The 13,274-nt window shown below is 52.8% G+C and overlaps 1 protein-coding gene across 1 annotated transcript; it reads right to left on the bottom strand.

The window, feature by feature from the left end:
- Positions 1-5,001: 5,001 nt before the first annotated feature.
- On the bottom strand, positions 5,002-7,129 carry LOC140376917 (protein FAM110A). The gene is made up of 2 exons (XM_072462173.1): positions 6,808-7,129; positions 5,002-6,120 (listed from the first exon to the last, which is right to left on the bottom strand). The coding sequence occupies exons 1-2, from the start codon at positions 7,109-7,111 to the stop codon at positions 5,015-5,017; spliced, it is 1,410 nt and encodes a 469-aa protein (XP_072318274.1). The 5' UTR covers positions 7,112-7,129; the 3' UTR covers positions 5,002-5,014.
- Positions 7,130-13,274: the final 6,145 nt, after the last annotated feature.

Genomic DNA, 13,274 nt, shown 5'->3' with positions numbered 1-13,274 from the left:
ATCACATTTAAAGATCTAAATATGAAACTGTAGTTTACTTCAGTTTTTCTTTTTTTAAATAAAAAACATATAAAACAATACACATGTAATAGTGTGTTTAGACTTATACACATGTAATAGTGTGTTTAGACTTATACACATGTAATAGTGTGTTTAGACTTATACACATGTAATAGTGTGTTTAGACTTATGCACATGTAATAGTGTGTTTAGACTTATGCACATGTAATAGTGTGTTTAGACTTATACACATGTAATAGTGTGTTTAGACTTATACACATGTAATAGTGTTTAGACTTATACACATGTAATAGTGTGTTTAGACTTATACACATGTAATAGTGTGTTTAGACTTATACACATGTAATAGTGTGTTTAGACTTATGCACATGTAATAGTGTGTTTAGACTTATACACATGTAATAGTGTGTTTAGACTTATACACATGTAATAGTGTTTAGACTTATACACATGTAATAGTGTGTTTAGACTTATACACATGTAATAGTGTGTTTAGACTTATACACATGTAATAGTGTTTAGACTTATACACATGTAATAGTGTGTTTAGACTTATACACCATGTAATAGTGTGTTTAGACTTATACACATGTAATAGTGTTTAGACTTATACACATGTAATAGTGTGTTTAGACTTATACACATGTAATAGTGTGTTTAGACTTATACACCATGTAATAGTGTTTAGACTTATACACATGTAATAGTGTGTTTAGACTTATACACATGTAATAGTGTGTTTAGGCTTATACACATGTAATAGTGTGTTTAGACTTATACACATGTAATAGTGTGTTTAGACTTATACACCATGTAATAGTGTGTTTAGACTTATACACATGTAATAGTGTGTTTAGACTTATACACATGTAATAGTGTGTTTAGACTTATACACATGTAATAGTGTGTTTAGACTTATACACATGTAATAGTGTGTTTAGACTTATACACATGTAATAGTGTGTTTAGACTTATACACCATGTAATAGTGTGTTTAGACTTATACACATGTAATAGTGTTTAGACTTATACACATGTAATAGTGTGTTTAGACTTATACACCATGTAATAGTGTGTTTAGACTTATACACCATGTAATAGTGTGTTTAGACTTATACACATGTAATAGTGTGTTTAGACTTATACACATGTAATAGTGTGTTTAGACTTATACACATGTAATAGTGTGTTTAGACTTATACACATGTAATAGTGTGTTTAGACTTATACACATGTAATAGTGTGTTTAGACTTATACACATGTAATAGTGTGTTTAGACTTATACACCATGTAATAGTGTGTTTAGACTTATACACATGTAATAGTGTGTTTAGACTTATACACATGTAATAGTGTGTTTAGGCTTATACACATGTAATAGTGTGTTTAGACTTATACACATGTAATAGTGTGTTTAGACTTATACACCATGTAATAGTGTGTTTAGACTTATACACATGTAATAGTGTGTTTAGACTTATACACATGTAATAGTGTGTTTAGACTTATACACATGTAATAGTGTGTTTAGACTTATACACATGTAATAGTGTGTTTAGACTTATACACATGTAATAGTGTGTTTAGACTTATACACATGTAATAGTGTGTTTAGACTTATACACATGTAATAGTGTGTTTAGACTTATACACATGTAATAGTGTGTTTAGACTTATACACATGTAATAGTGTTTTTAGACTTATACACCATGTAATAGTGTTTTTAGACTTATACACCATGTAATAGTGTGTTTAGGCTTATACACATGTAATAGTGTGTTTAGGCTTATACACATGTAATAGTGTGTTTAGGCTTATACACATGTAATAGTGTGTTTAGACTTATACACCATGTAATAGTGTGTTTAGGCTTATACACATGTAATAGTGTGTTTAGACTTATACACATGTAATAGTGTTTAGACTTATACACATGTAATAGTGTGTTTAGACTTATACACATGTAATAGTGTGTTTAGACTTATACACATGTAATAGTGTTTAGACTTATACACATGTAATAGTGTGTTTAGACTTATACACATGTAATAGTGTGTTTAGACTTATACACATGTAATAGTGTTTAGACTTATACACATGTAATAGTGTGTTTAGACTTATACACATGTAATAGTGTGTTTAGACTTATACACATGTAATAGTGTTTAGACTTATACACATGTAATAGTGTGTTTAGACTTATACACCATGTAATAGTGTGTTTAGACTTATACACATGTAATAGTGTGTTTAGACTTATACACCATGTAATAGTGTTTAGACTTATACACATGTAATAGTGTGTTTAGACTTATACACCATGTAATAGTGTGTTTAGACTTATACACATGTAATAGTGTTTAGACTTATACACATGTAATAGTGTGTTTAGACTTATACACCATGTAATAGTGTGTTTAGACTTATACACCATGTAATAGTGTGTTTAGACTTATACACATGTAATAGTGTGTTTAGACTTATACACATGTAATAGTGTGTTTAGACTTATACACATGTAATAGTGTGTTTAGACTTATACACATGTAATAGTGTGTTTAGACTTATACACATGTAATAGTGTGTTTAACACTGAGATGCTAACACACCCCACAAACTCACAGTGAACACGTCATGACGCCGAGATAACACCGAGATGCTAATACCGAGATGCTAACACACGCCATGAACTCTCAGTGAACACGTCATGACGCCAAGCTAACACCGAGATGCTAACACACGCCACAAACTCACAGTGAACACGTCATGACGCCGAGCTGACACCGAGATGCTAACACAGGCTGGGCTAACACCGAGATGCTAACACAGGCTGGGCTAACACTGAGATGCTAACTCAGGCTGGGCTAACACTGAGATGCTAACACAGGCTGGGCTAACACTGAGATGCTAACACAGGCTGGGCTAACACTGAGATGCTAACTCTTAGCACCTCGTCAAACCTGAATAAACTTGCAGAAAACAAAGCTCAGCTCAGTGGCAGAGTGGTTAGTGCTTTAGTCCCAGAGTCACATTTGTGATGTAAAACTCTCTAGAGTGAGCTCCTGACCCGGTCCTGGTCCTGACCCGGTCCCGGTCCTGACCCGGTCCTGACCCTGACCCGGTCCTGGTCCGGTCCTGACCCTGACCCGGTCCTGGTCCTGACCCGGTCCCGGTCCTGACCCGGTCCTGACCCTGACCCGGTCCCGGTCCTGACCCTGACCCGGTCCTGGTCCTGACCCGGTCCCGGTCCTGACCCGGTCCTGACCCTGACCCGGTCCTGGTCCGGTCCTGACCCTGACCCGGTCCTGGTCCTGACCCGGTCCTGGTCCTGACCCGGTCCCGGTCCTGACCCCCACAGCGGTCAGACGATGGAAGAGGATTGTTTCATGTGACATATTTAGACTGAATCTGTTTCGATGTCGTCGCTCAGACTCGTGTTTAACTCTGACAAAACCTAAAAAATACAAAACATATAAAACTATTCATGTGTTTGAGCCGTCAAACAGCTTTAAAGAGGTCACAGAGGTCAGAGCGGTCATAGAGGTCACACAGGTCACAGAGGTCATAGAGGTCACACAGGTCACAGAGGTCATAGAGGTCACACAGGTCATAGAGGTCACAGAGGTCATAGAGGTCACACAGGTCACAGAGGTCATAGAGGTCACAGAGGTCAGAGCGGTCATAGAGGTCACACAGGTCACAGAGGTCATAGAGGTCACAGAGGTCAGAGCGGTCATAGAGGTCACACAGGTCACAGAGGTCATAGAGGTCACACAGGTCACAGAGGTCATAGAGGTCACAGAGGTCAGAGCGGTCATAGAGGTCACACAGGTCACAGAGGTCATAGAGGTCACAGAGGTCAGAGCGGTCATAGAGGTCACACAGGTCACACAGGTCATAGAGGTCACAGAGGTCACAGAGGTCATAGAGGTCACAGTAGGTGTAGGTTTGTGTTGTATTAGGTCTGAGACTAAAAGCATTTGTTCTTTCACAGATTCAGTTTCGCTCGGACTAAATATCAAACGTCTCAAAGGAACAAAAAGAAGCTCAATATTTTTGGAAGACGAAGTTTGTGCAAAAGACGAGAAGCTGATGATGAGTTTAACGTCCAGCTCCAGCCAGTTTAAGGCCTCGTTTCATGTGATCTCACGTCTCTCGTTGGAGCGTCTCTCGTTGGAGCGTCTCTCGTTGGAGCGTCTCTCGTTGGAGCGTCTCTCGTTGGAGCGTCTCTCGTTGGAGCGTCTCTCGTTGGAGCGTCTCACGTTGGCGCGTCTCCCGTTGGAGCGTCTCTCGTTGGAGCGTCTCACGTTGGAGCGTCTCTCGTTGGAGCGTCTCACATTGGAGCGTCTCTCGTTGGAGCGTCTCCCGTTGGAGCGTCTCTCGTTGGAGCGTCTCTCGTTGGAGCGTCTCACGTTGGAGCGTCTCTCGTTGGAGCGTCTCCCGTTGGAGCGTCTCTCGTTGGAGCGTCTCTCGTTGGAGCGTCTCTCGTTGGAGCGTCTCTCGTTGGAGCGTCTCACGTTGGAGCGTCTCTCGTTGGAGCGTCTCTCGTTGGAGCGTCTCTCGTTGGAGCGTCTCACGTTGGCGCGTCTCCCGTTGGAGCGTCTCTCGTTGGAGCGTCTCACGTTGGAGCGTCTCTCGTTGGAGCGTCTCACATTGGAGCGTCTCTCGTTGGAGCGTCTCCCGTTGGAGCGTCTCTCGTTGGAGCGTCTCTCGTTGGAGCGTCTCACGTTGGAGCGTCTCCCGTTGGAGCGTCTCCCGTTGGAGCGTCTCTCGTTGGAGCGTCTCTCGTTGGAGCGTCTCTCGTTGGAGCGTCTCACGTTGGAGCGTCTCTCGTTGGAGCGTCTCTCGTTGGAGCGTCTCTCGTTGGAGCGTCTCACGTTGGAGCGTCTCTCGTTGGAGCGTCTCTCGTTGGAGCGTCTCCCGTTGGAGCGTCTCCCGTTGGAGCGTCTCTCGTTGGAGCGTCTCTCGTTGGAGCGTCTCTCGTTGGAGCTTCAGACGTTGGACACGTTGGCGGCGCCGCTCTCCCGCGCTTGTCGGATGCCGTACAGCCACTTGATGACCCGTGCGTTCCTCTCGATCACGGAGATCCCGTAGGGCGCGCGGTCGCAGGCTTTGGACCCGGCGTCCTCCTTGCCACGCCCGTCGTCGGCGTCCTCCTTGCCACGCCCGTCGTCCTCCCTGCCGCGCTCGTCTTCGCACTCGGAGCTCGGCGTGCTGATGCTGTGCAGCTTGGACTCCGACACGATGTCCGAGTTGGCGCGCGTGAAGCGCTCCATGACGCCCAGGCCCTCCACCTCGCCCGGGTCCAGGCCGCAGTAGTTGAAGAAGCGCTCGAGGTCGGCGGAGGCGCGGGAGAAGCGGTCGCTCAGGTCGGACTTGGAGCGATGCAGCGTCGGGCGTTTGCGTCCGGAGCCTTTGGAGCTGGCGTTGGACAGGCGAGTGAAGGCGGGCGAGGCCGGGGGGACCATGCCGGCACGCGAGAACAGCGGGCTCTGCGGCGGGTAAGCGGGCGGAGAGGGTAAGCCCGGGGACGAGGGCGTGGCCAGGTGGGGGGCCTGTCCCTGCGCCGTCTGACGGAAGCGAACAGGGGCCCGCAGCGGTCGTCTCTGCGGAGTCCGGTCGTCCGCCTGAGGACGAACATCTACACGGCGAACTGCCACCGGAGCCACCGTAGGAGGGCGGGACGAGACAGGCGCACGGGCAGGTCGAGCGGGCACGGGAGGGGGCCGCGCCGGGAGAGGAGGGGGCCGCGCCGGGAGAGGAGGGGGCCGAGACTTTGCCGTGGACAGAGGGCCAAGAGACGTGGAGACGAGAGGGGACGAGGAGACGAGAGGGGACGAGGAGAGCGCCGTGGACCTCAGTCCGGTGATTGTCCTGTTGGGCCGGTTTTCAGGGGTCCTCAGGGGCCCGAGCGGAGAGGACGAGGGTTTGCGGTGGACCCTGCAGTTGGGCTGGTTCTCGATGCTGCTGCTCACGCTCTTGGCCCCGGACGAGGTCGAGGGGGACGAGGAGGACGAGGACGAGCAGGCAGTGGATCCATCGCACACGTTGATCAGGTTGTTCAGGATGTCCAAGTCCAGAGTGGGACCTCGGCGACCTGCAGGGGACAAAACGGACCCTCAGGATGTGCTCACACTTCAACAGACCACAGCAAAGTCAAGTCTGAAGCCACGTCTCGACCGGCCCAGATCCCAGACGGCCCACTTTAGAGTGCCGGCCCACTTTAGAGTACCGAACAGAACTCAATCATTGGCTGATCTCAACAAAAGACATTTACTAATTGTAAGTTTGCCGTGCGTCGATAAACAGGAAACCTCTCAGGGGCCAGAACCTCTCAGGAGCCAGAACCTCTCAGGGGCCAGAACCTCTCAGGAGCCAGAACCTCTCAGGGGCCAGAACCTCTCAGGGGCCAGAACCTCTCAGGGGCCAGAACCTCTCAGGAGCCAGAACCTCTCAGGGGCCAGAACCTCTCAGGGGCCAGAACCTCTCAGGGGCCAGAACCTCTCAGGGGCCAGAACCTCTCAGGAGCCAGAACCTCTCAGGGGCCAGAACCTCTCAGGGGCCAGAACCTCTCAGGGGCCAGAACCTCTCAGGAGCCAGAACCTCTCAGGGGCCAGAACCTCTCAGGGGCCACTTTGGATCAAGACAAGGGCCAGAGACTTAAGACAGAGACACTTTAGGACTGAACCAAAGAGAACCAGAGGAGACGAGCCAATACTGGGACTAAACCAGGACTACACCAGGTCTAAACCAGTTCTGAAGTCTTGTTTGAAGCAGAACTCGCCTGTGTGTCGCTCTCTGTCGCCGCAGTCGTCCTGGGGCAGTTTGCGGGCGCTCGGCGTGTTGATCCGCCCTGGGGCAGAGCACAAGGCAGACGGCAGCAGAGGTTTGCGGATGATCGGGGCCTGTCTGTTTTGCGCCACCTGCTGGCTCTTCACGTACTTGGCCTTGTCGGCCTCCAGTCGCTCCACAGCGCTGGGCTTTCTCGGGTCTGTTTGGCGCCTGAAATACTCGGGGCCTTTGTGCAGGATCCGGAAGGGCGCCCCCGTCAGGCGACTGTCGGCAGGACGCAGAGTCTCCACCGGCATTTTGGACCTGAAGGAAAACAAGACTGAATAAGTGTGAATATTTCTAGGGGCCGGAGGGTGCGGTCAGGGGTCAGAGGGTGTGGTCAGGGGTCAGAGGGTGTGGTCAGGGGTCAGAGGGTGTCCGGTTTGGGGACCACAGGATCTCATCGTCTGCTGTTTGCAGACGATATTGTCTCCATCAAACCTGGACCTGCAGCTGCACTGGGACCAGAGGGAAGCGTCTGGGGATGAGAATCAGAGGTCATCGCCCTCTTCAGGTGGGTGGGGGGTCCCTGCCCCAAGTGGAGGAGTTCAAGTATCTCGGGTCTTGATGGAGCGTGTGATTGACAGTTGCTTGACGAGCTCTGGATTTACTGGTCACTCTACGTTCTGACCTCACCTATGGTCATGAGCTTTAACGACCCAAAAGATTGAGATAGGGGGAGGCGCTCAGTCACACGGGGGGAGCTCGGAGTAGAGCCGCTGCTCCTCCCTGGGGAGGTGTTTCGGGCGTGTCCCACTAGGAAGAGGCCCTGGGGAAGACCCAGGACACGCTGGAGAGACTATGTCTCTCAGCTGGCCTGGGAACGCCTCGGGATCCCCCCAGAGGAGCTGGAGGAAGTGTCTGGGGAGGGGGAAGTCTGGGAGTCCCTGCTCAGACTGCTGCCCCCGCGACCCGGCCCCGGAGAAGAGGAAGAAGATGAATGGAAGTATGAATAAGGGTGTCAGACACATGTGAGCGTCCCCTCTCTCCAGACGGTGTCCTCTAGGGGGCGTCCTCTAGCGGACGTCCTCTAGGGGGCGTCCTCTAGCGGGCGTCCTCTAGCGGGCGTCCTCTAGGGGGTGTCCTCTAGCGGACGTCCTCTAGGGGGCGTCCTCTAGCGGGCGTCCTCTAGGGGGCGTCCTCTAGCGGACGTCCTCTAGGGGGCGTCCTCTAGCGGGCGTCCTCTAGGGGGCGTCCTCTAGCGGACGTCCTCTAGGGGGCGTCCTCTAGCGGACGTCCTCTAGGGGGCGTCCTCTAGCGGGCATCCTCTAGGGGGGTCCTCTAGCGGGCGTCCTCTAGGGGGCGTCCTCTAGCGGGCGTCCTCTAGGGGGCGTCCTCTAGCGGGCGTCCTCTAGGGGGCGTCCTCTAGCGGGCGTCCTCTAGGGGGCGTCCTCTAGGGGGCGTCCTCTAGCGGGCGTCCTCTAGCTCTTCTCTAGGGGGTCAGGGGGGTCCTCTATGACACACATACTTCATCTTCATCTACACAAATATTACAGACGTATTATATTTGATATTTAACACTAATTATACTTTTTGAAGCGTCATAATGAAAATATAATGTTTAAAACACATTTCTGTTATTTTACTCATAAAGACTTAAAACCGTCAGGGTTTGAAACGGTGGGTTTAGTCGAGACAAAAGGGACACGGCTCTTACCGGCTCCTTCTCTTCTTCAGTGAAAGGTTTGGGGGTCAGAGGTCAAATTCCACATGAGGAGAAGAAGAACTCGGGGTCAAATCCAACACAGAATCCACTCGACAAAGAGAGAAAGTCCCGAGTCCGGGGTCAGAAGGGAGCTGACCGGTGCTGGACGTGTTGCCGCGGGGCGTTGGACGTGTTGCCGCGGGGCGTTGGACGTGTTGCCGCGGGGCGTTGGACGTGTTGCCGCGGGGCGTTGGACGTGTTGCCGCGGGGCGTTGGACGTGCTTCAAACTCGTCCCAGCTCCAGATCTGAAGCCTCCAGAGAAACAAGAGGCTTAAGTCCAACGCTGCTCCTCCACCACCGGCCAATCAGAGCGGAGGAGGGGCGGGGCAACAGCAGGGACGCGCGCTCAGATTGGTCCCGGGCCAAACAGCTCCTGGCCAATCGGCGCCCCTCCCCCATTGACAAGAGAGAGAGGCTTGGTTCAAATGAGAGAGTGGAGGAGCAGGGGGGAGAGAGGGAACATGGAGAGAAGAGGGAAAAGAGGAGGAGGAGAGAGAGAGGGAGGGAGGAGAGAGAGAGAGAGAGAGAGAGAGAGGGAGAGGGAGGGAGGGAGAGGGAGAGAGAGGGCGAGAGAGAGGGAGAGGGAGGGAGGGAGAGGGAGAGAGAGGAGAGAGAGGAGAGAGAGAGGGAGAGGGAGGGAGAGGGAGAGAGAGAGAGAGAGGGAGAGAGAGGGAGAGAGAGAGAGGGAGGGAGAGAGAGGGAGAGAGAGAGAGGGAGAGAGAGGGAGGGAGAGAGAGGGAGAGAGAGAGAGGGAGAGGGAGAGAGAGGAGAGAGAGAGAGGGAGGGAGAGAGAGGGAGAGAGAGAGAGGGAGAGGGAGAGAGAGGAGAGAGAGAGAGGGAGGGAGGAGAGAGAGAGGAGAGAGAGGAGAGAGAGAGGGAGAGGGAGAGAGAGGGAGAGAGAGAGAGAGAGGGAGAGAGAGGGAGAGAGAGAGAGGGAGAGGGAGAGAGAGGAGAGAGAGAGAGGGAGGGAGGAGAGAGAGGGCGAGGAAAAGGGGAGAAGTGGGGCAGTGAAAATAAGGGAAAAAGTGGATGAGAAGAGAAGAGAGGGGGAACAGAGAGAGAAAGAGGTGGGGGACAAGAGGGGAAAGAGAAGAGGGGGAGGGGCTCATTCAAATGAAAATAGGGCAAAAAAAGGGAGGAGAGAGGGAGGGAGAGAGGAGGAGAGAGGAGGAGAAGAAATGTCTGCTCCTCCTCTGCATGTTCTGCAGGAGGAGGAGGAGGAGGTGTTCAGTGATGACACTTGATGACATCATGAAATGTCTTCATCGTTTGGAAAAGATGGAAATTCTCATGAATCTCATGATCATGAGAGTCAGAATGTTATGAAACAAGAAGAACGTGCACAGCTGTACAGTTACGCTGTACGCTCAAGACCCAAACACGACCCAAACACGGCCCAAACACGACCCAAACACGACCCAAACACGACCCAAACACGGCCCAAACACGACCCAAACACGACCCAAACACGACCCAAACACGGCCCAAACACGACCCAAACACGACCCAAACACGACCCAAACACGACCCAAACACGGCCCAAACACGACCCAAACACGGCCCAAACACGGCCCAAACACGACCCAAACACGACCCAAACACGACCCAAACACGGCCCAAACACGACCCAAACACGGCCCAAACACGGCCCAAACACGACCCAAACACGACCCAAACACGACCCAAACACGACCCAAACACGGCCCAAACACGACCCAAACACGACCCAAACACGGCCCAAACACGACCCAAACACGGCCCAAACACGACCCAAACACGACCCAAACACGGCCCAAACACGGCCCAAACACGGCCCAAACACGACCCAAACACGGCCCAAACACGACCCAAACACGGCCCAAACACGGCCCAAACACGGCCCAAACACGACCCAAACACGGCCCAAACACGGCCCAAACACGGCCCAAACACGGCCCAAACACGACCCAAACACGGCCCAAACACGACCCAAACACGGCCCAAACACGGCCCAAACACGGCCCAAACACGACCCAAACACGGCCCAAACACGGCCCAAACACGGCCCAAACACGACCCAAACACGGCCCAAACACGACCCAAACACGACCCAAACACGACCCAAACACGACCCAAACACGGCCCAAACACGACCCAAACACGACCCAAACACGACCCAAACACGGCCCAAACACGACCCAAACACGACCCAAACACGACCCAAACACGGCCCAAACACGGCCCAAACACGACCCAAACACGACCCAAACACGACCCAAACACGGCCCAAACACGACCCAAACACGGCCCAAACACGGCCCAAACACGACCCAAACACGACCCAAACACGACCCAAACACGACCCAAACACGGCCCAAACACGACCCAAACACGACCCAAACACGGCCCAAACACGACCCAAACACGGCCCAAACACGACCCAAACACGACCCAAACACGGCCCAAACACGGCCCAAACACGGCCCAAACACGACCCAAACACGGCCCAAACACGACCCAAACACGGCCCAAACACGGCCCAAACACGGCCCAAACACGACCCAAACACGGCCCAAACACGGCCCAAACACGGCCCAAACACGGCCCAAACACGACCCAAACACGGCCCAAACACGACCCAAACACGGCCCAAACACGGCCCAAACACGGCCCAAACACGACCCAAACACGGCCCAAACACGGCCCAAACACGGCCCAAACACGACCCAAACACGGCCCAAACACGACCCAAACACGACCCAAACACGACCCAAACACGGCCCAAACACGGCCCAAACACGGCCCAAACACGGCCCAAACACGGCCCAAACACGGCCCAAACACGACCCAAACACGGCCCAAACACGACCCAAACACGGCCCAAACACGACCCAAACACAACCCAAACACGGCCCAAACACGACCCAAACACGACCCAAACACGACCCAAACACGGCCCAAACACGACCCAAACACGACCCAAACACGGCCCAAACACGACCCAAACACGACCCAAACACGACCCAAACACGACCCAAACACGACCCAAACACGGCCCAAACACGGCCCAAACACGACCCAAACACGGCCCAAACACGACCCAAACACGACCCAAACACGGCCCAAACACGGCCCAAACACGGCCCAAACACGACCCAAACACGGCCCAAACACGGCCCAAACACGGCCCAAACACGACCCAAACACGACCCAAACACGACCCAAACACGGCCCAAACACGGCCCAAACACGGCCCAAACACGACCCAAACACGACCCAAACACGGCCCAAACACGGCCCAAACACGACCCAAACACGACCCAAACACGACCCAAACACGGCCCAAACACGACCCAAACACGGCCCAAACACGACCCAAACACGACCCAAACACGGCCCAAACACGACCCAAACACGACCCAAACACGGCCCAAACACGGCCCAAACACGGCCCAAACACGACCCAAACACGGCCCAAACACGGCCAAAACACGACCCAAACACGGCCCAAACACGACCCAAACACGACCCAAACACGACCCAAACACGACCCAAACACGACCCAAACACGGCCCAAACACGGCCCAAACACGGCCCAAACACGACCCAAACACGGCCCAAACACGACCCAAACACGGCCCAAACACGGCCCAAACACGACCCAAACACGACCCAAACACGACCCAAACACGGCCCAAACACGGCCCAAACACGACCCAAACACGGCCCAAACACGGCCCAAACACGGCCCAAACACGACCCAAACACGGCCCAAACACGGCCCAAACACGACCCAAACACGACCCAAACACGACCCAAACACGACCCAAACACGGCCCAAACACGGCCCAAACACGGCCCAAACACGACCCAAACACGGCCCAAACACGACCCAAACACGGCCCAAACACGGCCCAAACACGACCCAAACACGGCCCAAACACGACCCAAACACGACCCAAACACGACCCAAACACGGCCCAAACACGGCCCAAACACGGCCCAAACACGACCCAAACACGGCCCAAACACGGCCCAAACACGGCCCAAACACGACCCAAACACGACCCAAACACGGCCCAAACACGACCCAAACACGACCCAAACACGGCCCAAACACGGCCCAAACACGGCCCAAACACGGCCCAAACACGACCCAAACACGGCCCAAACACGACCCAAACACGGCCCAAACACGGCCCAAACACGGCCCAAACACGACCCAAACACGACCCAAACACGGCCCAAACACGACCCAAACACGACCCAAACACGGCCCAAACACGGCCCAAACACGACCCAAACACGACCCAAACACGACCCAAACACGACCCAAACACGGCCCAAACACGGCCCAAACACGACCCAAACACGGCCCAAACACGGCCCAAACACGACCCAAACACGACCCAAACACGGCCCAAACACGACCCAAACACGACCCAAACACGGTCCAAACACGACCCAAACACGGCCCAAACACGGCCCAAACACGACCCAAACACGACCCAAACACGGCCCAAACACGACCCAAACACGGCCCAAACACGACCCAAACACGGCCCAAACACGACCCAAACACGACCCAAACACGACCCAAACACGACCCAAACACGGCCCAAACACGGCCCAAACACGGCCCAAACACGACCCAAACACGGCCCAAACACGACCCAAACACGGCCCAAACACGGCCCAAACACGACCCAAACACGACCCAAACACGACCCAAACA

This window comes from Eucyclogobius newberryi, unplaced genomic scaffold, assembly GCF_026437365.1.
Source record: "Eucyclogobius newberryi isolate DKJ021-1_F unplaced genomic scaffold, fEucNew1.0.hap1 SCAF_384, whole genome shotgun sequence".
NCBI classification, from domain to species: Eukaryota; Metazoa; Chordata; class Actinopteri; order Gobiiformes; family Gobiidae; genus Eucyclogobius; species Eucyclogobius newberryi.
Note: the sequence above shows the minus strand (reverse complement) of the source record. Positions and strands in the feature narration are given on the sequence as shown.

Excerpts from the sequence above, each read along its gene's own strand:
- LOC140376917 (XM_072462173.1), bottom strand. The coding sequence starts at position 7,111 with ATGCCGGTGGAGACTCTGCGTCCTGCCGACAGTCGCCTGACGGGGGCG. Across the intron at positions 6,121-6,807 it reads CGACAGAGAGCGACACACAG|GTCGCCGAGGTCCCACTCTG; the intron begins GCGAGTTCTGCT and ends TGTCCCCTGCAG.